This window comes from Aythya ferina, assembly GCF_964211825.1.
Source record: "Aythya ferina genome assembly, chromosome: 2".
Lineage (NCBI taxonomy): Eukaryota > Metazoa > Chordata > Aves > Anseriformes > Anatidae > Aythya > Aythya ferina.
This window is the reverse complement of record NC_140297.1, coordinates 107,830,812-107,856,987: the sequence shown is the minus strand read 5'-3', so window position 1 is coordinate 107,856,987 and position 26,176 is coordinate 107,830,812. Positions and strand designations below refer to the sequence as shown.

The 26,176-nt window shown below is 35.7% G+C and overlaps 1 protein-coding gene across 9 annotated transcripts in view; it reads left to right on the top strand.

Annotated features, from left to right (window-relative positions):
- The window catches only part of PTPRM (protein tyrosine phosphatase receptor type M), a 463,558-nt gene that overhangs the window by 393,501 nt on the left and 43,881 nt on the right, over positions 1–26,176 (top strand). For all 9 annotated transcript variants that reach the window (XM_084510811.1, XM_084510807.1, XM_084510806.1 and 6 more), the window contains 3 exons: positions 8,688–8,775; positions 14,095–14,171; positions 17,013–17,049. In XM_084510811.1, coding sequence (XP_084366937.1) covers positions 8,688–8,775; positions 14,095–14,171; positions 17,013–17,049 — 202 coding nt within the window. The remainder of the gene's footprint in view (positions 1–8,687; positions 8,776–14,094; positions 14,172–17,012; positions 17,050–26,176) is intronic.

Sequence of the window (26,176 nt, the reverse complement as noted above, 5' to 3'; positions counted from 1 at the left end):
CCAGAATATTTAAATCTTCAATTAATTTTTGAGTTAAAACTTGAAGCACTCAGAAAGATCCAAAACAGTATTCTCAAAGCTCTATGGCACCTAGAAGCTCTTTCTAGAATCCACATGCTTGCTCACACTTCTGTTTAACAGAGAAAATCAAAGAGTGCTGTACTTCTGAGTTCCGAGTAGTGTTGTGGGAAAAACATTTTGCTTGGCATAAAGGCACTTGAAAAATAGTTTCTTGATTAAAAATTGGAAGTAAAAACCAAGCAGTGATACAAAGATCTCATCAGAAATGCACTTTTCCAAATTCTAATAGAGAAGTGATGCACAGGAATATAGATAACCTTATTTAAATGAAAGTAACTCTAAACAGAGGGAAAAGAAATTTGATTAAACTGAGTTTTGCAGCAACTCTTCAAAGCACCAGGTAATAGCAACTCCCCTATTATTAGAGATAAGATATCCTTTAATGGAGGAAAGTAAGATAACTTTTCAAAGAGGTCGAAAGAGACAAACAGTAATAGTGGTGCTGGTGGTAGTAGTAGGAGCAGTAGTTTCATTAACCTCCGTGAATTAAGTCATAGTTAGATGCCTGCATTAGCAGAGTTGATGTTTCCAGCCTTCATCCAGTATCTTAAGATACTTCTCCTTTTTGGCCTCATTCATCATAGCGATCGGGCTGAATACTTTTCTTTTGTCCCAGTCATTTGAGGCATTCGTGTTACCCTTCCAAAAATGGTATAAAAAGTTTAGAATTTACCATAAAACCCTTATCCACACATTCAGTGCACTTTGTAACCTTGATTCCTGCCACTTTCTGTGTAAATACCTGTGTCTTGGTAAACAGGAATTCTCATTAAGAAATAAAATAACTCCATGCCATCTTTTAGTCGTGTAATGTGCAAGTGACACGTGTAATTGCATCCTTTTGAACAACATAGAGAGCAGAGAAGGAGATAGCAAAGTTAGTGAATAATGAAGCAGATAATTTTGTTCACAAAAGGATGGATAGTGCCTTTGTGGTGATCAATGTTCTCTGTATTTTCCCAGAAGAGGTTTCCTATCAAAGCACAGAAGTAGTTGGTATTCAGTGTAGCCTACACAGGTTCACTTTATTGTTTTACAGACATTACAGTCACGAATGTTGCTCAAGTTCAATCTTCTTGAAAATGTACAAGGTATGATAGTTGTGGACAAACCTTTTAATTATGTGATGTTTAAAAAAAGTGGGGTAGTAATAGGGAAATTTACTTACGATAAAGACATGTTGTACATAAAACCTATTTATTAAATCCACTAAAGCAGGAAATCCATTTTCACAAGAGGAAATAAGCACTTCTTGAGACCAACTTTAACTGTTTTACACACAAATTAATATATCCTGCGCATGATATACAGTACAAGTGTGCATATTTTATCCAGAGGGTCCTTTCTATAAAAAAGGATCATAAAATCCCATCAACATAGGATATTTTTCTGCTGGAGTTAAATCGGGAAGATTAATGAGGTTAAGTTATTGATATCTGGTATGCCAGGGAATAAGTTCTAAATTAGAATTTTAATTGTATGTTCTATTGCAGTCCTTCTACTAATTCACATTTCACCATATTTCTAAAATCTTTCCTTATAGGGAAGTCTTAAAGAATTTTAAAGGAATTAAAGTAATGGAGTTTTTAAAACTTAAGTAGGTAGAATAGAAATGGTTCTGAAAGTATATAGAATCTAGGTTATCTATCAAATTTTTAGATGAATCCACAAAATCTTTAAATATTTATATTCCTGCTCTTTAATTGTGCAAGTAAACTTCAGGTGTAGCAGTGTTAGATAGGAAATTACATTGATGTATCTCATAAGTAGTTTGGTTTTAAAATTGTAAGGAAGGTAACTTGACATTTGCTTTTACACTATTGTTGTTTGAGACCAAATGACAGTGTGGAGACAAAATTGACTTAGATATCAAAATACTTCAGTCACAGATAAATCCAATTTTATAAATTACATGACTTTGCTGTTCTGCAGGAGAGAAGACGTGGTCCAGTAGAGAAGTCGGGTGGGTCTGCGTGGTTGTTGCAGCCATGCCATGCACCCTACTGCAGCATCTCGCAGAAGGTGCTTCCCTTGTCCTCTGAGTCCTTGCCCTGAGATATCCTGGCCAATGCCAGATCTAAACCCAGGCAGAGAATACCCAATTCTTAATTATCTTGTTCAAATGTACTTGGTGCCTGAAAACTAGCTGTCACCATGGCTGACACTCACGATCTGCTATTCCTGAAGGTGTTCGACAGCTTCTTGACTTCCCCAGTGATTGAGGGTCACTTGCATTTAAGTTACCTTTCTACTCTTATAACTCAGCTACTCTCTTACCCTGTAGCATTAACTAAAATTCATATACATTTGCTAATGTGATAATCAACTAGGGCTAGCTCATGCTAACAGCCACAAGTATATCAATGTTATTAAAAACAGTATGCCAAAGCAGTTTAATCATTTTAATATGTTTTCATTATGCAGCTACAGCTTAACTAGACTGGCCAGCTTTCAAGGGAGTACCAAAGCCTGTGACTTCAAAAATACAAATGTGCTAGAAAGTATACTAGTTGAAACATCTTTCCTCTGAAAAATGAGCACATCAATACAGCTTGTATCATATTTTGTCTTACCACATGGTTTTGTTCCTGTTTTTTAAAATCTGAATTGGTAAATCATTCTGCAATTGGAGGAGGAGGTGACAGTTCCCCTTCCATTTCCTCAGCATTTAAGGTAGGCAATGACTATGATGTTTAGTGCCTCAGAAGACCAAAAAGTCTCTTGCTTTTCTACTCTTTCTCTCAGGTGTTCTGTAAGCTAACCTAAATGCACCTAAGGAGGAAAAGACTGTTTCCTACTTTAGCCAGCTCTTTATGCAGGCATTTATGCATCTGTTAATTCATGAATCTTTTTGTTTGGTTGGTTTGTTTTTTGTGTTTTTTTTTTTTATTATTATTATTATTTTGTTTTGTTTGTTTTTAGATTTGTTTTTGTATGTTTGTTTGTTTCACAATAGTTTAATAAGTCCTAACCACATAAAGGAGCAGCAATCAGGAATAATATCAGAGAGTCGCTGTAGTTAGGATAATAATTGTGTATCTGCTTTAGGAGTGGTTTGCACCTTTAATCTCACACTCAGAAAATGTTATGTACACTAACAGCCTAATTTTTCCAGAAAATTTCTAGCAGAACAAGTCTAGGAGATAACACCAATATATTCTATTTGCAGCATTCTTTATTGGTTTTTTTTGTTTGTTTGTTTGTTTTTATTTCTTCCATGTTCAGACCTAGGTTACAGTAACACACTGATAAATGCTTTATAAATGCTGAAGGCAGTTTACATTGATTAGATAGATTTTTACATTGGCTCCTGCAACAGACAGTTTTCAAGGGCAGGCATAGTAAAATGTTTTTTAAAATTCCATTATTTGAAAACTGGACATAATTCTCAGTGATTGAAGCTGACAGAGGAGGAGAATCTGATAGTGAATATATTCTCTGGTGACATGCTGTCATCCACAAATTCTTTCAGTGACCAAAGCAATGATTGAAGTATGAAGAGCTGCTTGCATACAGTGAGTTGCCATCAGTGAAATCATTTACCACTGCTCACAAACACTTGGGGTGATCTATTACCTGCAGGTGACGCATTTTCAATGATAAAATCTTCCCTCAAAGTGACTAGAAGATTAAAAATGTTCCATAGCTTGGACCTCTCTGCAGTTTTCTTTAATGTAATAATCCCATGACTCTTCCTTCTCAGTTCCGTAATAATCCAGATTCTCAGTTATCATCAAAATGAGTGTAATGATTTCACTTTTTTGTTTCAAAATCCATTTGACATTTTTAAGTAACAAGAACATCCTCATGTGCCAGATAGTTTTCAGGTTCCAAATGAGAATTCAAATAATGAAAAAGCAATGAACTGACAGATGTATAGACCTTATAAATATTACACTGTTCATTAAATGAGCTTGAAGGTCTTTGTCCTCCAAACATTTATGGAACTACTTAAAATATAGGGTGTATTTATTACGGTTTGTAAATACAAAGAAGAGTCTAACACAACAATAGGATCTTAACTCAGAGTTTAATGGTTGCATTTTCTCCATCTGCAATCTCCACATATAAACTGGGCACAGCAGCAGTAAAGGGTAATATATATTTGGGTAAAACTAGTAATGTATCTTCACTATCCAATTCAGGGCATTTTAGGGATCTAATTTAGATGCGACTCTAAGGATCTATAGTAGAAATGCGAGTTTCTTATATAGCTAATTCAGTTTAGACAAGGACCTCCATTAGGACCTCCATTAGTTGTCTGTTCTGGCCTAAATTAGCGTGCATAACTCAGCATGTAGCTTGGAAAAAAAAACACCAGAGACATTTAAAACTTAATAGGTCAAATTACTCATTTTGTTAAAGTACATCTCAATCTGATCATCTAGAAATAGAAAATGGAAAAATGGACAGTAGCAGTAGAGAAACTTAGGGTCATTCAGGACAATCAAAAACCATACTGACAGCATAAGAAGTCATACATTTAAAAACAAATCCACATATCAGACTTATGATTGTTACACAGGGATGTATACATTTATTTGTACCTGTGAATAATATGCCTGTTTATTAAGTAGGCAGAATAAGAGTTCTGATGTCCTTAATTTCTCATTTCTTTGCTGGTGATTTTGTAAATGACATTGTAGGAGACTACACCGTTGTCACCTAGCAACTATGAAGTATTTTTTTGAAAAAGTTGTCTTGGCTTTGGATTAATAATAAAAATAGTAATTGCACTCAACATTTTACATTTATAGACCTTAAAATGCTTACAAAGATGCATTATTTTTATTATCCTTAATTTGAAGCATGAAAAACTAGGATGGAAAGCGTGGTACCAGAAATGACAATCATCAGAGCCACAAATTGTATTTTGAAGATCTCACCCATAATCCAGACTTTTTGAACTGTACTTTTATATAGGTCCCTTCTAATATTTTCTAGTCTTATGAATTTTAAATGAGAAAAGGGAACCATTTTAAAAAATCGGTATTTGCAATGATTATCTTCCCCTCTTATTTGAGATATTGCAGTTATTTTCTAGTCTGAGGGTCACAGTGAATTAGCCCTTGGCAAATATTTAATTTTTAATGGAAACCACTGCAGCATTGAGTTAAAGCAAGTAAAAACTTCACATTCATCCTAAGATGATCCTGCTGCTGCATCACTGACCAGTTCTCATGTTGCATGTACTGCAGTTCTGTATATTTCAGTTGTTTTCAGAAACAGTGTTTTATCTTGATTATTGAAATATTTTCTAATAACAGAATGACAGTAGTCATTGCATACTGAAATGCTTGCTACAACAGCTGGTTTGAAAAGTATTTCATTCAGTAATACATCATGGGGGCTGGGTAGCCAAGACTTTATGTGATTTGAGTTAAAGAAATATGTATTTTAAATCATTTGAGAAATGTCCTACACACGTTTTCAGTTGTCCATTGCCCTTGCCAGGCATTTGGTGGAATGAAGCTGTTTGGGAACGTATTTCTTCCTAATATTGCACATTTTTAAGAAACTTTAAGGGATGAATTAGAATGAATAGCCACTAAGATAACGTGTGGGCTGCTGTGCAGCAGTGTCCCCAGAGAGTGATATGTCAGGAAAGACATTAAAAAAAATTCTGCAATGAAACACATATTTCTCACAAGTAAGGAAAGATCTTGACAGATCATCTGTTACGAGGTATCTGCTGTGTTCTTTACTTCTGGGACAAATGGGATTTCTCCTTGTAATTCATTGTGGATTATCGTTCTGTTGCAGTTTGTGTAACAGTAGCACATGGGGAATTTAGGAAATGACACTCCAGCTGTCTTTTACAATAACTGTTTCTTTTTATGCTTTCCCACTGTAATACCTCTCCTTTCAAATTATCCTTTCTGTATACTTCCCACTGAAATACCTGTGTATATCCCAAAAAGAATTTTTTAAAATGGATCTACTTAAAGTCTGTTTTCCCTATGTGACAGATTTTATTTCAGCCACTAATTTATTGATATATATATATATTTATATATACACACACATATACATCTGGAGTTATTTTTCTATAATATATGTTCAATAAAGAAAGTGAAGTCAATATATAGGAGCTGGAAACGTAAATCTGTCTCCTAGTTTTCATTACAGTGTAAAATGTGATACAGATGTATTCTAAAGAACAAAATTATCTACACTGCAGATACATTATCAGGAGATATTTTATCTGTAGGGCTCATTAAGCCCTACAGATTATTTTCTGAAGTTCCAAACAGGTGAGATAAATTGAACCAATACATTTGCAGATGAGAAGCAGTTGAACTGCCCAAATCAGTACATTTCCTATCATGTATCTTCCCTGAATTTAACACCATACAAAAGTTTCCTCATTGTCTCTAGAGATTTACTCTAATCGATTGGTTTAAAGCAATTTCATGAAAGTTCATTAGTGGGACATGGAGAAGCAGGAAGTCCCTGGGAGTATATTTGGGCCCTCCATGTTTCAAGGTGTAGACTTGGAAGCTTTAGTAATAGGACTCTTCCTCTGTAACAACACATGTAACACTTAGTAATTTAAAACCAAAACCACTTGCTGGCCAATATCTTATGGATCCATTCTGTGAACTAGCCTCTAGGAGAGGGACTGTAAGAATACTAGAATTTTCTGCATGTTAGCTGTCTGAAAGGCAAAATCCTGAATAAGATAGCTGGCCAAGGTCTAGATAGGATGAACGATTAGTTTGTAATGTCTTTGGAGCTTTGTTGCTGAACATTTCCATTTCTATTTTGCCTAAACTGTGTTAATTATTCATCTTCCAGTGTTGTCTGAGAGTATGAACTTTGCAAGAAATTGTGACATTGGTCATTGTCTTTGCCCATGGAGAGCAACTCCTTGTTCAGTGTGTCCTGGCTTGTTGCAAAAGTATTTTCCATCTAGCTTGAGTTGAGGGTGCTGTGGGGTTGAAGGGCTTGCTTAAGACACCATTGGCCAATAAATAATCACTGACATTTTTTGGCAAACTGCAACGAAGTTGTAAATCATCTTAAGATTTACAGGGTTCCGCTTCTCTATACTGGCAGGTAACTGCGTTTCTCAGAGCTATACTCAATAGCAATGTCCCATGGTTAAGAAGAAACTTACTAATAGTAGTGGGTTTTAGTCATTTCAATTTGTAAACCTTTAAATTTGTTGAAAGGAAGTGCAAAGGGATGTAGGGCAAACCAATTGTAACCATTTGGCAAGGTTTCTGTTTTTCTCAAGTTATTCTTCACAAATATTTTAAAAGCAATCCTTGTATTCCCAGGAGTTTTCAACTCATAAGTTGGAAATCGCCACTCTAGTGAACATATTAAAAGAAAACTTGCTTTAGACATCAAATGTCCCCATGTTCCATTGACTTCAGCAAGAGATCATTTTGACTTTTATTCTCTTTACTAAGTGTATCTCTGGGATTTGAGCAACAATGCATTTTAAGTATGAGGGCAAAAGACACTGGTACTCTATTCACAGGCATTATCTATTTTAAACCACTCAGAAAGTGTTGAGGACTTGTGAGAGGCACAAGCTTCTCTACATTTTCCCTGTTTAGTCGAGAGTTAGCTGTTTCTGACTTCTGATACTGAAAAAGTAAATGATGTGCATTCATGTTCCTCTTGAATCAAACATGAAATTTTACTGATCATTCCAGTGGAAATACCAAAACATGAGTTACCTTCTGCTATTGTCCTGGTAGAATTCCACTGGTTCATTTGGCAAGTAAATATTTTTATCCTGGAACGAGTGTCTCAATATGAAATAATAAAATGCATCTGTATTAAACGACTTACAAGTGCAGTGCATAAATTAAGAAATTGTGCAAATGCTATATGTCATAGGCTTGCTTGCTGCCCCTTTGCTAGCTTCTTTGTTTTATTAATGTAAATATCTATTTTGAGCACCTTCAACTTTCTCACTTTTATTGATTGTTAACTATAGCACAAAGTTCAAAGTTTGTGTGAATATGAGATAGATTATATCTTTCACAAAATTGTATTTTTATTCTCTGAAAAAAAAAAAAAAAAAAAAAAACAAAACACAACTTTCTGGTATAAATTGTGTTTGTAGAAAAGACACATATATGGTAGTTGAATCCAACTTTTTAAAAATATGTTTAGATGCATGAAGTGTCTGCCAAGAAGTAACCAAAAATTGTGGATATGATGAAAACTAAAATATTTTTGTACAGTGTGTAATTGTGCACTCAAATACTGGAGCAACTCCAGTACTGATGATGGAGCTATTTCAGCTTCATCTGTGTGTATAAGAGAACTAGGCAAAGAATCTGGATAGCACAAGTGAAGGACTGCTAGTGGTGCAAGCATGCAACTTTGGAAAGGTTCAGTAGCATTTCACATGCAAATAATTCTTGCTGTTACACAAATAATCTCATATCACATTTTAGATAACATTTGGGGCTATGCATAAATGCCATTTAAATAGGAGAACTGTATTTTTGCTCAATAAAAGAATCAGTTAAATGACAATTTAACAACAGCACCCAGCAGTACTGTTTGTTCTCCTTGGTTTATCCATAAGGCAACTGTTACTGCATGCATTTCTTAATGTTACTTTCCTTCCTTTTTTTAAGAGTTTCTTTGAAGGACAGTCTGCACCGTGGGATTCAGCTAAGAAAGATGAGAACAGAATGAAAAATAGATACGGGAATATCATTGCATGTAAGTGTTGACAACATAATTGTGCACTGTGTTAACTTCCTTTCAGAACTGGATAAGAATGGCCACCAGCCTCTTGCTCACATCAGGCTTATATTGCTTTTCTCTAATTAAGAACATAAAAGTGAGGGAAGAAGTTACATTTTTTTTTTAGAAAACTGTCAGATTTAATGCATTTTCTCCACTAGCCTCCTATATACCTCCCATCCTGTGATCTACATTTGGCTAATAGAGAATGACATCTTTAAGCGATACTCAGCTCTGACAGCTCCCAGACTGCTCCTGGCAGCTTACTGGAAGGGTACCCATGGTCTCATGGGCTGATCTCTTGACATTGGATGTTTGGATGATTGGATAGTTCTGAATGTTGTAGGAATGGACAATACTGCTGCTTAAGTGTTCCTTGATGACAGAGACAGCCATCCTGACTTACCTTCCTAATCCTATACACAATGTAAGGGGAAAAAAAAAGAAAAGAAAAAAACCAACAGAGTATGTTTGTTTTACTTGAAACTGCTAAGTTTGATGAAGATTAGGTATACTGATAATCGAATAACTTTAGGGGATGATAGTGTGCTTTGGCGAGTGATCCCTAAATCTAGCATTATGTGATTGCAAAGCACTGTGGCAAGAGATGCTGTAAGTGAACACCAAGGCAGAAAATATGCTACTTACTGAAAAATAAATAAATAAATAAATAAATAAAATATTCTAGGGAAATGTGAATATTGTGATGGGCTGTAGTATATGTAAAGGTGTTTACTCTTCATGGTTTACTAGCCATGGTTTTGTCTTCTATGCAAGCAATCGTTAGTGTAACTATCTTGTTATTCTGAGAGGATATAGCAATACATTAGATGGCTATCCTCATTTAAGTCAAAATACTGAAGGCATAAAAAAGAATATGAAAGAGCGTTCTCCACCTTTATGTTTACTCTTCCTTTGAGAACTTTTATTTCCAAACCAAGCCTGTGAACAATAGGTCTTCTCTCTTAGTCAGTGTTTAGCTTTGTCAGTCCCCTCTTTAATGTCACATAATACATTGCCTTTCGCTTTGACTCCCCTTGGCTGAAGTAAACAGAAGACTGATAGTGGTATATGTCTGAGGAAAGGAAGTGATGAGTAGCAGAGGGAAAACAAGTAAAAGATATTAGATACACAAATCAATGGCAATTACAAGTAATACTGAAGGCTCTCTGAGAGGGCAAATGTTACTGTGATCATTTGGATCTCAATTTACTTTTAATGTCATCAGTATTTAGCAAAGGGAAAGAGTTAAATGGAATTATCAATAACATTTCCTATTTACGTCTATAATACAAATACAAATTAAAATTAATTAGAGTAAAGGGCAGTATCTTAAAAGAGAGGCTGAAACTGCCCACAATTTGTCATCTGTTAAATAGATGTATGCAAATGAAGTAGTTAACTGTCTAATTACTTTGTGTAGTTTTCTGCTGATAAATGATTGCTTGGCTTAGAGTCTAAGAGTACAGTTTTAGCAGTCCACTTTTGAAAATTCATCCCAGATAGTTGTTTAAAGTATTGGCTTTAGCTTTTAAAGCATTTTACTAAATTGCCTTTTTATGCTGTGTTTAAAGAATTAAAAATACAGATAGTTTAGATGCCACAGATTATGGCTATATGATTACAGTTAAATATATAATTTTTTTCTGTAAAGAGTTTAATGTATTTTTTTCTGTCCATTTATCCTCTTTGTTTAAATTTTCCCCAAGATACTGTTGTTACATTATTGCTTGTAGTCATTATTGTTCTCCAAGGGAACTAAAACAAAAGCACCAAGCTACCAGCAATGCACGAGCTTGTCAAAATGGCAACATGCTTTACATTACCCAAGTGGTGTGCATTTAATTGGCTACAAGCATGCCCTACCCACTGTATGAAAGTAGCTAAAACTTGTGAGCCTCTGTTCAGCAAGCTGAATCATGACCACAGTCCAGTCCCCAACACAAAACATGTTCCTCCTTTATTGAACACAAAAGACTTTGTGTTTTCTCATTAACAACTAAAAAAAATGGCATGAATATGCTAAATGAATCTTTTTTGACTCAAGAAAAAAATCTGTGTCTGTCCTAATAGTGTAGTGTTATGCATGGATTTTGGTAAAATCTATTATTTTTTTCCTCAGGAGAGATCTTCAGGTAATTTCAGGAAGGGGTTATGTATTTATTTTTACCTAACTCAACATTGACTAAATGAGAAGAGGATATTGATCACAGCTTTTAAAAGCAGCTAAAGATTTTAGCTGAGACATTTCTAAAAGGCTTGATTTGCAAAGAATCAGCAAGGCACTTCCCAAGAAAGTGTCATTGGCTAGGCATGCTAATCAACTGGCTACTCAAGGGGCTTGTTAGAGTTCACAGTCTTCAGACTGGCATACACATGTTGTAGGTAACATGATGGAAGCAAGATTAAAATGTGCATATTCATTATCTATTATCACTTTCTATAAAGACAAATGAATTCTAACATAACTCATTTTGAAAGCTTAAGTGATCAGTGCAAAATTAAATTTGATAGAGTGGTAACAAAATAACAGTGGAAAGTAGAGTATTTAAAAGCTACAAAAAATGTTAAGAGCAAGCTAAATTAGAAAGGAACAAAATAACCTAAAAATCTACACAATTAACATAGAGGCTATTTAAAGTCATTGTACACGTTTGAAGAATATCTGGCTTTTTTACCCCTTAGGCTTACTAAGACATAGACTTGGCATAAGCATGAGCATAAACATAGGAAGAATTTTTTGTTGTTGACTGAATAATTTTTTCAGGTTAAAAAGTGTTGCCATGGACCAAGGAGTTAACTGGAGTTTTCAAAGCAATAAAAAAGGGAGTCACTCGAGCTCCACTGCAAGTGAATGGGTATTGAACTGTCCATTATTTGAAGAATTCCCAGAAACTTAAGTGAGAATGCAGGATGTATGTGAGGAAAAAAAGGGGCAGAAAGGTTTTATGAAGATACATTATGAAGTAACTTACTTAGTTTTGCAAAATCTGAAGCAAAAATAATTGCAAGGAAAGAATAGAGTAAATAATAGAAGTAACAAAGTAATAATAATAACAAAAAAGGATAGTGCTGAGTATTATTCATTGGTATAAATCAGCCTAAAAGAACTAACAGGAAGTTGTCATTTTTAGGAAGTTACTCAATGGGAAATTTAACCTTGGTTTGCCCAATATGGAATTCATTGATGCACAAGTCATCAAAGACAGGATTTAATTGTCTAAACATAGTAGTGTCATTTCAGGTGACCTAAGACATCTGTGCATCTGTATATCCTGGGCTATGTAAAATAGAATGAGTGCTTGTTTTTGGACAATTAAATCTGACCCTAAGTACTCCAAGCAATATAAAAGTGGAGATATTTACTAGCCTGAGTTGTTCTGCTAAGAATGCTTTTAAAGAAATGATGCATGAAATGATGAAAATATGGATGAACAATGAATCCAATCTATCTTAACTTCTGGAGTCTGTTGACTTCGATAGAAGTTGGATCAGGTCCCAAAACCATAAAAACAGCAACCATGTCAGAAGATTAGAAAGTTCCTAATGTAGTATCTTTCTTAAGTAAGATGGACTTTTAGAATTAAGGACCTGTGAGCTGAACCTCTGTTCTGAAGAAACTGATAAATAGCTTAATTAAGCAGAGACTAGCACAGCACTTGAATAAGAGTAGCTTGATAAGGTCAGGCAGCCATGGGTTATGTAATGGAGGATCACATCTCTATAAATTTTTAGTCTTTGAAAACTGAATAAAAAGGCTGAAAAGGATGACCTGATGAACTTAATTGATTTGAATATCCCAACATCTGTGGAAAAACTCATTCTCAAAGACAGTTGGCTGAAATAATCACAACAAACTAGCAATATATTAGGTGTGCAAAATCTAGAGCTGCAAAGCTGCAAAAAATATATTTACTATATTTGGTTTACAGCTATGTATACCCTTTCTCTCTCCCAGGGGAATCCCAGGAAAACAGACTAGGCTCTGAGATCTGTAGTCAATGAGACTTAGAGCATAATAGAGGTCGAAATCAAGAATTTTCTTCTTCCTTTCCTACTCATCCATTTGAAAATCTTCTGACTTGTCATTCTCAAACAGTGTTATTCTAAGAACCACTTGCCCTCTCCTTCTTCCTCCAGAACATGGGCAAATATTATGCTACTTCTGAAAAAAAAAAAAAATTTTTTTAAACTCCTTCATGTTCTTTCATTGTTTTTTGTTATTATTTTGGATTTTTTGAGGTTAAAAAAAATAGCTATTGAGAACATGGGTGGCAGTTTCTCTTGTGCTCTAATGCTTGTTTCATTTACAAGAAAATAATGACAATCAGTAAGGTTTGTGGTCAGTTTTAAGTCAGCTAACAAGTGCCATTCAAAAACAATAATATATAGGTATCTAATTAGCAGAAGGAACTTGTAAATAAAGCAGCAGTAAAGAGACTATTTTCTACGTCTCCGTCCTTGGGATCATTGTCATGAGGCCCTTAAATTTCTTTAAAGTATTGTTTCATCAACAACTTGTGCAGCATTCTAGAGAAGCCACTGTGCTTGGTCACTTTTGAACCAAAAGAAGCATGTTCCAAATTCTCAGAGAAGAAAAAGCCCTACCAGCATACTGAGAAGCTTTTATGAGGCGGATGTAGCCTCTAGCATTTCTTAATCACCGCTGTGGCATCATAAAGTAAATGAGGCAGCTGACAAGAAATAAATTCATGCCCTGGTGTTTTGTGTTGGAATTTGGAAATTAGAGTTGGAAGTGTTTGCAAACAGGTAGGATTCCTGGATAGATACAGATGGCCACCATGGAGCAAAAGTCAGTGGCAAAGTCATTATCTGACTGTGTGTTTTCTGTCATTATTTTATTTTGCTTTCTCCCTTACTGTAAACATAATGAGTTTTTCTAGAAACTGTGAGGTAGCAGTATGTCTTGTAGAATGACTCCAGCTTATTTTGGGTACTGGCAGAAACATTTCCAACTGAGTAAAACTTAGACAATGTTAATTATTTTGCTTACGAAAGGTATGGGGGTTATCAAGGCAAAATATAATAATAATAATTGCAATGGGTTGTAAATTAGAAATATTTAAGGCATTCAAATTGAAAATCAGAGACAATTTGGAAAGCCTCATGAATGACCAAAACGAAGATTTGTTGTTGATACAATTTTTTCATGGTCAACAAAACAATCATGAAGTTGCCAATAACAAGATTGTAGTTTGACTTTATTTTTATGTCATATTCATTAATGAATGTCTTTAATTACTTTTTTTTTTCTCCCATTTGTTCCTGTTTCAGATGACCATTCTCGAGTGAGATTGCAGCCCATTGAAGGCGAAACAAACTCTGATTACATCAATGGAAATTATATTGATGTGCGTATACTGATGTAGTCAACAAACTTAGCATTGTGTTCAAAGAGTCAGCTCTTATTATTCTCGCATTATTCATAATTTGTATTAGTAGATATCACAGCTAATATCAGTTGCTAAACATTGTCAGAAAGTGTTCTCTTTGAAAGCTAGGTGTTCACTAAAGGAAAAAAAAAGGCCTCAAAGGTTTTGTCAATAGGCAAATGAAAGGAGCTATTTCCTCAAACTGCCAATAGACTGAAATCTTGCCAGCAACGCTGTATGGCTACTTTGCCTGCTGGTGCTTATCTGGGCTAACAAAATGTTATTTTCACTTTCTGTCAACAACTTGGCATCATTCCACATTTAAAAGAAAGCTGTTTGCATATTAATGTGACAAAACTCTGTAATGCCTAATGCAGGGATTTGCAATCTCTTGTCATCTCTGCACTTTTAAGTTGCCTTCAAAGTATATTCTGCAGCTGTTAACCAGTACTTCTAATGCAAGCAAGACATTTCATTAAATATGTAGGCTGTTTAATTATTGAAGGTGGCTTCTTTGTTCATTCTGCATCGTGTTAACTTAATGTTTTACATTAGAATAAATTCTTTAAGAGACAAGGTGTTTTCGGTTGAAAGAATGAACTCAAAAGTAGAATTGAAAATCATTAGAAAGTCAATACTTTCTAAAGTCAGAAATCTGTGAATAGCAAAGATAATTATTTTATTATTTACATGGAATGCTAGATGTTTGGCTAACTGTTGCTTCGTAAGAAACAGTGTCTGCTAACGATTTCTTGTTCAGCAGTGACATCTTTCAAAAATGGTGTCATGGTTCACAGTTAAATTTAGTCACCAATACGAAACAGAAATGTAAGTGATGTTTTTCAGAGTACTAGAGGAACTACAGCTGTACAAGAAAAGTAGGTTTACTTCAGTTTTAACAATCTGAAGTTGTAAGTCTGAGGATAACTCCTTCTACTGATGTTTGTTAGTATGCTCATGAACTATTAAGTGAAACTTAGATTTCTGCTCAGCCCCTTTTTATATGAAGGAGTAGCATATTCACCAGAAGCTAAAGGCAGATAGGGAAATGCATTTAGTTAGACATCTCACTAAAATCTGAAGGGAGTAATCTCTGTCATAAAAAGAAAGAGAGAGTTCACATTTAAGAGCTACATTTGAATTAACTTTCAAGCTTTCTTCAACATTGAGGATTGTTCTCATTTTAGGCTACTAGCGTGTTCTTGGGTCAGATTTGTTTCTCATTCTAAAATATTAAAAAATGTGAGGAAGAATTTGCACAATAGCCTATTATAGATACTGATAAAATAGCAGCATAGCAACCCTTTTTTGCTTATGGAAATAATGAGGGGAATAGAAAAGAAGGAGTATGGAAAGACTATGGCCCTAAAAGACATAATGGGTGAGGAAAAAAAAATCTCTCGCTCATCCCAGCAGATGGCTTCATTGCAAAGTTTGGAGGTTTACAGACATCTTTCAAAAGCAACTTGAGCATAAAACGCAGCATTTTTCATTTATAATCTTGCTAGTCAGGCTTCCATTGGAAATGCTTGTTTACTACTACAGAAGCAGATGCTATTTTTCACTTGCATGAGGTTATTGTTGCTGTGTTGTCAGAATAAACGTGTTAATAAGAGAATGTCACTGTCACAGACACTATGATATTTTTGTGCATAAATGAGAGGGGGGCAGTGGTTATACACTATTTTTACCAATGCTTTTTTTTTTTTCACTGAGAAACTGAATCATTTAATCCAAGCCACTAGAGATATTAGATAACACACAGCAGAAAAAATAATAATAAAATCTGTAGCTATTCGAAGAGTTCTCAATTTATAGAATTCCAGATTTTGCTTCCATGACATGTACAGAAATCAGTTCTATAACTTTTGTTGTCTTCTGTAATATTCAAAATATTTTCAGTTGCTTTGAGTCTTTCCCACCTTGCATCACTACAGTCCCTCCTGCTTTTTTACAAAGAAATTACAGTGGCATGAAAGCTTCAGCTTTAAATTCTTGCCTTTGTTGACTGACAATGGAGCCTAACCATTACAGAAAGATTAAAAGTGGTATAACTGAATTTATCAACATACTAGTGCATGATCTGGACCTTTGGTGACACTCCCATCACAGCATAAACTCAAATACAATAAAAGTGGTATTGTTCCCTATTGAAAACCTATTCAATGTTGTGAAGATCCATGGAGTATTAGACTTTATTGCACAGCCAGCTTGTGTTTAAGTTGCTCTTGCCATCAGAGAAACAAAGAATTGCTTTGTTTTTTCTATGTAGAGGTGAACAAGTGTATGCATACCAAACCATTTAGTCAAAGAATTTGCCCTAATGTTCAGGAATAAATCATAAACAAATCACAGAGGACAGAGTGAACATCCTGCCACCCATCTCAGGGCTGAATGCAAATCAAGCATTCTTTAGCTGTTAAAACAGGGATAGACTCTGCAATAAATAGCAATAGCTTGAAGGTATGTATCAGCCTACGTGAACATCTCACACCATTAGCTGCAAGTGCTAGAGAGGATTTCATGCTGTTCATGTTCAGCAGATCCAACTGGAGACTTAAAGAACGTATTACTTCTGTCCCCTAATGTACAAGGATGCAACTTCAATATCTTGAAGAAAACACATTTGCTTCTTCTTCCCCTTCTCTCTTGCTCTTCCCCTGCTGGGAAAAAAAAAAAAAAAAAAAAAAAAAAAAAAAAAAAAAAAAGAATTAATATGTTACTCTAATTGTTGTGATTTTTATTCAAAACTACCCTAAATGAAGTTTCACTAATAGCAACAGACAAGGTGCTTATAATTCTTTTTCCAATTTATTTTAGGGTTATCATAGGCCGAATCACTACATTGCTACACAAGGTAAGTGTCTTACCCTTTGGTTTTTGCTATGAGAAGCTAAGAGGTCAGTATTCAAGACAAAATAGTTCAAACATTAGGTAAAAGCAAGCAAACTGAATTGTTACTATCTTATTTTCACGTATTTCAAGTAAGTAGTCCTTTATGTTTATATTCAAGTAGGTTTTGTGTAGAAAAGCAAAATACATCCTTTTTAGCAGAAACTACTCAATATCTTGTTACTCATGAAAAAAGAAATAAGTCAAGGTAGAAACACTTAGTAAACTTCAGAGTGTCAACAGTGATAAGAAAATGTATATTCTTGTATTCAATGATATCTAGGCTTCAGGTCTTTGAACTGGGAAATACTTTATTTGGCAAGTTTTAGTAGAGGACCCAAAGACACATTGCTCTTGCAGGGGGATTCTTCAAAAGGATCTAGAGAGAGAATTTTACAGACCATCTTTTAAAAGTTTGTTTGTGAACAAGAACCAACAAGATATAATTTGCCCATTCTGATGCAGTTCTTAAGGATTTTTTGGTCAAGTTCAGAGCTGGAACAGGTGGGAAAGATGAGTCTTCGGTGACTGTTGGCCGTGTCAAATAAGAGCTCTTACTGTGAATTCATTCGCACCCTAAGAGGGGCAAAAACCCCACTGCAGCCCCCAGTCCCTACTTTTACCAGTGGAGGCAGCATATCTCTGCCTTTCTGTACTTCAGCTCTGGCTAGTCCCAAATGAGGTGCTCTTGCTTCAGATGACAGTGGGGCAGGATGCAGAACTGCCTCACAACCATCTTACACTTTTAGACCAGAATTAGAATTGGAGATCTTAGACCTTGAGCCATTAAATGTGCTTCATCTTTCACTTTTGTTACCGACCCACCACATCTCTCATTCCACAGTCTTTCTACATGTAAGCAAGAGAGAAAACTGGGACAGAAATAGAGCATGTGTTTAATTCACTTTAGGCCTTTACAGTCTCCTTTTCTGAGAAGTAGTGAATTGTTCCATTTAACCTTTACTTGATGGTGCTGTTGTTTTTCACCTTCAGCTGAATCCTAAAATGAAAAGTTACATAGCTGGCATTTTACTTGCAGTGTGTAGTGCAGTTCTTTTCATCAGGACATTAGCCAGATCCTTCTGACAGCTTTCTGGTAAACGTATGTCATTCCTATCTGAAGCAGGTTTAAAGGCAGCTTTATCACTCATCACAATACTTGAATAACAAATACCAAGCTTGAGGGTTTTATACTTTAGGTTTTAAAGACAAGTATTGGATGCAATACTATACTAAAAGTCGTTGTACCAGATCCTCTAGCAAGTCCCAACAGGTTCTTAGCCACACCTTTTTCCTGTTGTGGTGGCAAGGAGAAGTGTCTAGTCAAAAAGGAGAATAAGAGAAGTAGAAACAACTCATCCTCCATGATGTAAAGAATATGTGGCTGTCTGCAATGTTGTGGTAGATGCAGTTGTGTATCCCAGCTTCTTGACAAAGCTTTTGCACAGCAGTCTCTGCATTTGGCAAAGATAATTAAGGTAACTGGGAATAATCCCTAAAACTCCTTTAAGGCTCTATATTAACTATGAAAGGAAAGATATTTGTTTCACATGCCAAAAAGACTTTGCCTCTGTGTGTCTTCCATACTAGTAAGCCTGTCGTGAGCCATAGCTCACAGATACAGCCAAATATGTTCATGCTCTGTTTTAGAACACATTTTCACACAGATATGTATAAACACATCAATACAGCACAACAGTTAAGCTACGTGTTTAATTCCCTTGATGTCTACTTTACAACAGTCTTAAAATAGCTTTTCCCATTCTTCCTTTTCTCTTCCACCAAATCTTTCACAGGTGCACATGCCTATTGTTCTTAGAAGGAAAACATCATTACATGAGTCAGTTTTAAATCTCTGAGGAGTTAGAATGATTGATATTTAATTTTCCTATGTTCTTCTTAAGCTGCGTTCAACATATCAAGTGTTAATGAGCAAATATAATTGTTTGAAGTGAAAAAGTGGCAAATTCAATCAGTTTGTAATAGATTACCAATCTGCTTTTAACAGAGCTGGGAGTTGCATAATCACCTGTTTATTAAAGTGTTACTGTCTTCCATACTAACTAGAGTTTGACACACAGACTGGTGTCTTCCACCTTGGAATTCGTAGCAATCTGCTGCTAATTTGAATAAGGGAGAGAAACATTTTTTAAAAGACATACCTAATGGAGGCTTTCTCAACTAATAATCAAAAATGTTTTGCTTCCACTGTAAAAGTAATGTACACAAAGTGTGCGATTTGGATTGGAAAAGTAACATCAGTTTTCTTTTATGCGGTAAGTATAATGTGGCTGATAGACTGAATTTACAGCTAGTAAAGACTCTTGGTGATCTGCTATAATTGGCATCAACAGATGGGATCTGCACCTCAGACATCATGATTAAAAAGAATCCCTTGTCACAAGCCAGAATATTGGGTCATGCAGAACCAGCAAGCAGGTGCAATTTAAAAATCCATGCTTTATTTTACGTATCCCTTGTTCCCATGGATATAATTCTTTAAAATTATTTTATAGCAGAATGTCAAGCTCTTTTATGATCTGTTCAATTTACTGGTAGCTTTCTTTTTATTTTTCAGGAGTTAGGTAATCAATGAATTTTAACCAGGTCCTTTACTGGGAGCAGTATGTTGAATATCTATACAGTACTTATTTCCACACACACTGCTAGATTTTATGATTAACAGATGGCAGTTGTTGATCTTGCATGTCTAACCCTGATTACCAAGCAGAAAAAAAACTTTTTTTGTTTTGACATGGTCTCTGTCCTCTGAAGTTCACCTAGTTAATTCAGCTATGACTTAGCTTCTTCTAGCAAGTCTCTATCAACGGTTTTGTAATGCTTCCTCCATCACTACACCAGCAACTGTAAATTATGAGTGACAAATGAATGTTAATACAGTGCTATAGCATCGCTCATTGCCATTTCTACCAGGGCTAGTTTTCAAGCAGATCAATCATGTGTGAAACAGCAGATACTCACATGCAAGCTGCATGTCTTTATATATGAAGTACATTCATTTCAGCGTCTCTGACTTTTGAATAATCCTCATGGGTCAGGCTCACTGAATCTCTCTGCTTGCTGCAGCACACACAGGAACATGATCTAAGATGTTTTTTGCAAGTACTTCAGAGCATATCTTAACGTCTGTAAAAAGTTACTTTCGAAAATAAATCATCTTTAGATTTAATACCTCAATGAAGCCTTTCACCTTCTTGTCTGTATTTAATTGTAAAGCAGATACTGAACTGTTTCACTTTCTATATTGCTGGTTATAGAGACAGACATCAAGTCAGGTTCCAGGCAGAAGTTTTTTAAGTACAAGTTACAAACTTCTGAAAATAAATATTTACAATGGAAGTGTTTATACAGTCCTCACTGCAGCAGCATAAACTTGCCACTGTAATAACCCCTTTCATTTTCTTTCTCTTTTCTGCAAAATGCATCTTTCTTCCACACACTACTGTATATGTTGTGTGAACATTTTAATAAGGGTTTTCAGAAACAAAAATACATTTTCTTTCGAACTGAAAGTTCCCTTTCAGGCATCTGAAGCAGAAATATTGCTTTGAATAATGGTACTCAACTTCCTTGGCACATTTTTTGTTTTTATGTAGCAGAAAGTTGTCAGAACTACAGCAGTGTGGAAGCTCCGTGCTTATCTTTACAGAGAAACTTTTGCTGCCATGGTTTTAGCTTCCAGATGAAAATTAGCATTTGAAATTACTTGAGGGAGAATTGAAAAACAACAGAGCAAGATAATTCTACACAATTTTTCAGCTTTATACATGCTGTCTTTTTTCACAGTGTAGGATAGTCAGACTGATTTTCTGATATATGCACAAAGTGAGTGAATTCTGTACCCCTATATTAATCTTGAAGATTCAACTGTGTTTAATGGTGTTCTTTACTTCCTAATCATCAAAACATTAAAAGTGGTTGAAGCCATACATCTTCAGTGAAGGAGATAAACCCATTCTTGAGTGCTGCATTGAATTGGCAAGGCGTTCTGAGCCATGTCCTTCAAAGCAGTTACATTTTCTTCACACCGAAATGCATACAGAAGTAATACACCCTTTCCATATGGAAGTGGTATCTACAGGTTATTCTGTGAAACCATATGGCAAATTCACCAGAGCTGTCTTTATACCATTTCCCAGCAAACGCTGATGAGAACTATCCCAATTTTTCAGGAGCATTTGAAGTTTGATACTTACACCAGTGTTGAGGACGAAAGGAGACAAAGTTCTCCTTTCAGACGAACCTTTTCAGGTTCATCTGTCTGGACTTGTGCAAGATGTTTGACACTGTTCCACACAACATCATTTTCTCTGAATTGGAGAGACATGGTTTGATGGATGGACCACCCGGTAGATAACAAACTGGTTGGATGGTTGCACGCAAAGAGTTGCAGTCAATGGCTCAGTGTTCAGGTGGAGACCAGTGATGAGTGGTGTTCCTCACGGGTTGATACTGGGACAAGTATTACTTAATGTCTTTGTCAGTGACATGGATGATGAGATTGAGTGCACCATCAGGAATTTTGCAGACAACACCATCCTGTGTGATGGGGTTGACATGCTAGATGGAAGGGATGCCATCCAAATGGACTTTGACAGGTTTGGGAGGCAGTCCATGAACTTCAGCAAGGCCAAATGCAAAGTCCTATGCCTGGGCCAGGGCAGTTCCAAGCACAAATACAGGCTGGGTGATGAGCAAATTGAGAGCAAGTCTGCAGAGAAGGACTTGGGGATGTTGGTGGATGAAAAACTGAATATGAGCCAGCAATGCGTGCTTGCAGCCCAGAAAGCCAACCGTATCCTGGGATCCATCAAAAGAAGAACAACCACCAGGTTGAGGGAGATGAATCTGCCCCTCTACTCCACTCTCATGAGACCCCACCTGGAGTACTGCGTTCAGCTTTGGGTTCCCAACAGAAGGATGTGGACTTGTTGGAGTGAGTCCAGAGGAAAGTCACAAGGATGATAAAGGAGCTGGAGCACCTCTCCTATGAAAAGAAGCTGAGAGAGTTGGGATTCTTTGGCTTGAAGAAAAGAAGGCTCTGGGAAGACCTTACAGTGGCCTTTCAGTGCTTAAGAGGGGCCAACAAGAAAGCTGGAGAGGGATTCTTTATAAGAGAGTGTACTGACAGCACAAGGGGAAATAGTTTTAAATAAAAAGGTTTAGATTAGATATAAAAGAAGAAGTTATTTAATCAGAGGGTGTTGAAGGACTGAAACAGATTGCCCAGAGAAGCTGTGGATGCCCCATCCGTGGAAGTATTTAAGGCCAGGCTGGGCAGGGTTTTGAGCAACCTGGTATAGTGGAAGGTGTCCCTACCTGTGGCAGGCAAGTTGGAACTAGGTGATCTTTAAGGTCCCTTCAAATTCAAACCATTCTGTGATTCTGTGATTCTCACAATGTGTAGTAAAAACTGGTAACTATCAAAGTCAGCACTTTCCAACAGTTGCCACATTGTGGTACCTGAGAATAGCTGAGTTTCTCTCTGCCTCTTTGCTTATTGTAGGAAATTTAATGATAACTGTGTTAGAACAGTTGGTCTTTCAACATTTTCAGAACTCCATATTTTTCTGTCTTCGTATTAATCAGCTCTGTAGTAGTTTTCACAGTATAGGGAATGAGTTGCCCTTGTTGATTTCCATTCAGCATAGAAGGCTCTAAATGCAGAGCTGGCATGGTTTTCTAACAGATCCAAAGTTGGCTTAGGCTCTGTTGCAGTGTGTCATGTCTCGAAGTTTTTGTGTGGTGACAAAGTGGAACAGGATGATCTCAGGAAAAAAGCTGATCGATCCAATATTATGCAGAGCCTAGTGCTGTTGATTTTTATGTCCATTGTCAAAGCTGGAAAATAAGAAAAAAATGATCTTTCTATCCTCTCCCACACAAAGACTGAGCAGCCAGGTATCAGATATAAAGGTCTACAGAGCTTTTTTAGAACTCTATCTCAAGGACAAGATACTGGTTTAATTTTTGTGTTGTGAAGTCAGTCCAGAATACCTATGACAGACTTTTGCATATCTGAATTAAGTAGTAAAAAAATGAGAGACTACAGTAATTAAGTAGACAAATAGATGAATTGTGTAGGCAAAAAGAAACGTTCCAAGGTTGTATTACAGAAAATAGAACATTTCATGAAAAGTAATATATTTGTCTTTTTAAAAAATAGGATTATAAAATATGTTCTGAAAACAAGGAAATTATGATCTTTCTAAAACTCAAGAGCTGTGCAAACTGTTTTTGTGAGCCAAACACACTTTGGACATTCAGGAAGTTGACATTTATTGGTATAGCTGCTCTTCAAACTCTTAATTATTGAGATCATGCACTATCCATGCATCCATTTTTTGTCCAAGGAAGATTTATACAGTGTCAGCCTTACAAATGTACCTCATCTGTCCATGTTTTTAGGGGATGCAAATTATGAAAAGCTGGTGTTTGATTATGGGGTGTCCATCCTCAATAAGGAATCAACCATAAATTGGACTTGATGGGGCAGGTATCCAGCACTCTTGATGGAGTACTTTTAACATGCCTGTCAGTCACAGAGTCTAATGCTAAGGCAGAAGAAGGAGCAGAGAAATGCAGTTTGTCAGGAAAATCACACAGTCAAAGCATCTTTTTGTCTATGAAATCTATTTTCCAGCCGGTCTTCAGCAACCTAGAGGAAGCTCAGCAGCAGGTCTGAGAAGGCTTTTGGTCCTCTCATTTGCTGAAAGAAAAGGATGCAGCAAATTAGCAAACAGAATGTATTTCAGAAACAAATGCATCCAGAAACAAATAACACAGTTTATTTTTCCCTTCACTATATCAAAATCTTTGAAACCTGTCATATTTTCCTTATTCTGTATCCTTTGGTGGCAACTGAAATCTCTACATTGATAATGCCACCAATGCACGTGACAGTCAGGGTGATTTTGAAGCACTGCCATTTTGAAAAAACAAACAAACAAAAAACAACAAGCTTATTGGATTAATTTCTTTTCCTGTGCATCTGTATTCTTCTGTGCAGTTGCATATTCACATGTACATTTTGTGGCAATTCTCTCTGCTAAATCTCATTCTGTTGCAAGCACATTAATGTTATTGCTTCTGTACTAAGCATATATCCAGACCGCATGTTAGAATTGCTTTCCTTGTTTACAGTATACATCGCATATTGCATCCCCCCATAAAATATAACCAAAAACAGAATTAAAACATTATTATTGCACTTTCCTACATGAAGTGCTGAAAATAACCAATGTGCTCCTCAAAGTAGTAATAAATAACAGTGCTGAGAGAATTTGTCAAGCAGATTTAATTTTTACTATAATTATCCTGAAGTTAAAAGAAAAATGAACCAATACACATTTATTTGTTAATGACCTTCACGTGCATCTTGATACATCTAGGATATGTTGGGTTTTGAGTATTTCCAGTATTTCCATGGCTTCTGAGATAAGTTAAAAAATACTAGGCTAACTGAGGAAGAAATTAAATTACCAATGTTCTCCAGACTTAACTAGAAAAATATATAATGAGTGGTATATCTCACTCATGAGATACATATAAGGATTATAATAGAAAGAAAGAAAGAGAGAGAGAAAAAAAGAAAAGGTTTTGCTTGCATTTTTTACTTAAGATTTAATGTAGATTAAATTGTCTTGTTTTTTCATCTGGGTAGACTGTTCGTGTTAATACACTTAAACTTCCAGCACAAGTTTAAAGAATACAGCATGTGAATATCTTACTCAAAAGCATGAGTAACATTCCTTCACAATAAGTTCCTTGGGGAATAATAAAAGAAACAAGTAGCCAGAATAAACTCGTATTTTTGAGCTGAAGAATAGTGATGATTTTATTACGTCCCGATGCTTATGATTGACTCAACATGAAAATAGAAAGTAGAAATGGAAAAGACTAATTAGGTTCTTTTGTCCATTCCCTAAGGAACCTTCTAGTGAAGGGGATAAAATGATCTTAAGTTCTCATCCATCGTCAAAATTGATTCCGCATTACAAGTTGATATGAAGAGCCCAGTCCAACAAATCAATTACCTAAGACTTGCAAGCTGGAAAATGTTACAGGCTGCATATTTTTTTCATGAAATAATTCCATATTTGTTAGTCATCCCAAGCTCAGATGGACTATTTAGTGATTTATAGGTATTTCTATTTCCATGTAAGTCACCCTTACTGAGAAAAAACACAAATTAGAAACTCGAAGAAGAATACACTAGTCAGAAACTAAAGTTTTCACACTGGAAAGCATTGATTCAGCTAAACTGAAACTTTCTGTTGGACTGCTTTGACAAAGATCAGGTTTTAGGCTCAAGGCTCCTAAAATAATCCTCCAGTCAGAGGTTTGACTTCAGAGGGGGAGTCAACATCTCATGTTTTTATTTGATCTGATTCAATTTGAGCCTGTGTCTCAGTTTCCTAGGAGTCCCCTATTGTTTTCCTGACATGCTTGACTGTACTTAAGCAATTAAATGTCAAAAGGGCATAGGGAGAAAGAGAGTCCATGTGTGAGTGAGACCAACTTTTGCTGTGTAGCCAGTGTACTCCACTGGAAAGTAGATCAGGGCCTCTAGTTACAAGTACAGTTACTCAAAGTATTCCTGCTTCATAGTGAAAAAAAATAAAAATGAAAAAAACATTTTCTGCAAGTCATTGCCTAGCAGTGCTCCCTTAAAAAGCTGTGCAAGGTAAAGCTTTAAGACTCTGGCCTTATTCATGTAACCCCATAGCCCTCACTAGGGAAAACCTAGCCTCCAGGGCTAGGTCTGTCCTTATTGCTGTGATGCAAAATTTGGAAGATACTGGATTTACTGTAGTCTGAAAAAATGTTAATGGAGAATGGACCATTTAACATCCCTGTTGTGTAGCAAACAAATAATATGAAAGAGGTTTTCAATTATACTGGATAAACATGAATTTATTTATTTATTTATTATTATTCTTTTTTAAGAAAAGATCAGAAAAAGACTGGAAAAAGCAACTTTCTTGAACGGTATGATGACATAGACACAGCCAGTAGTACTATGTACACAGCTTTTATTGCATTCAGCTTTGCCTAATCTAAGGCTAACT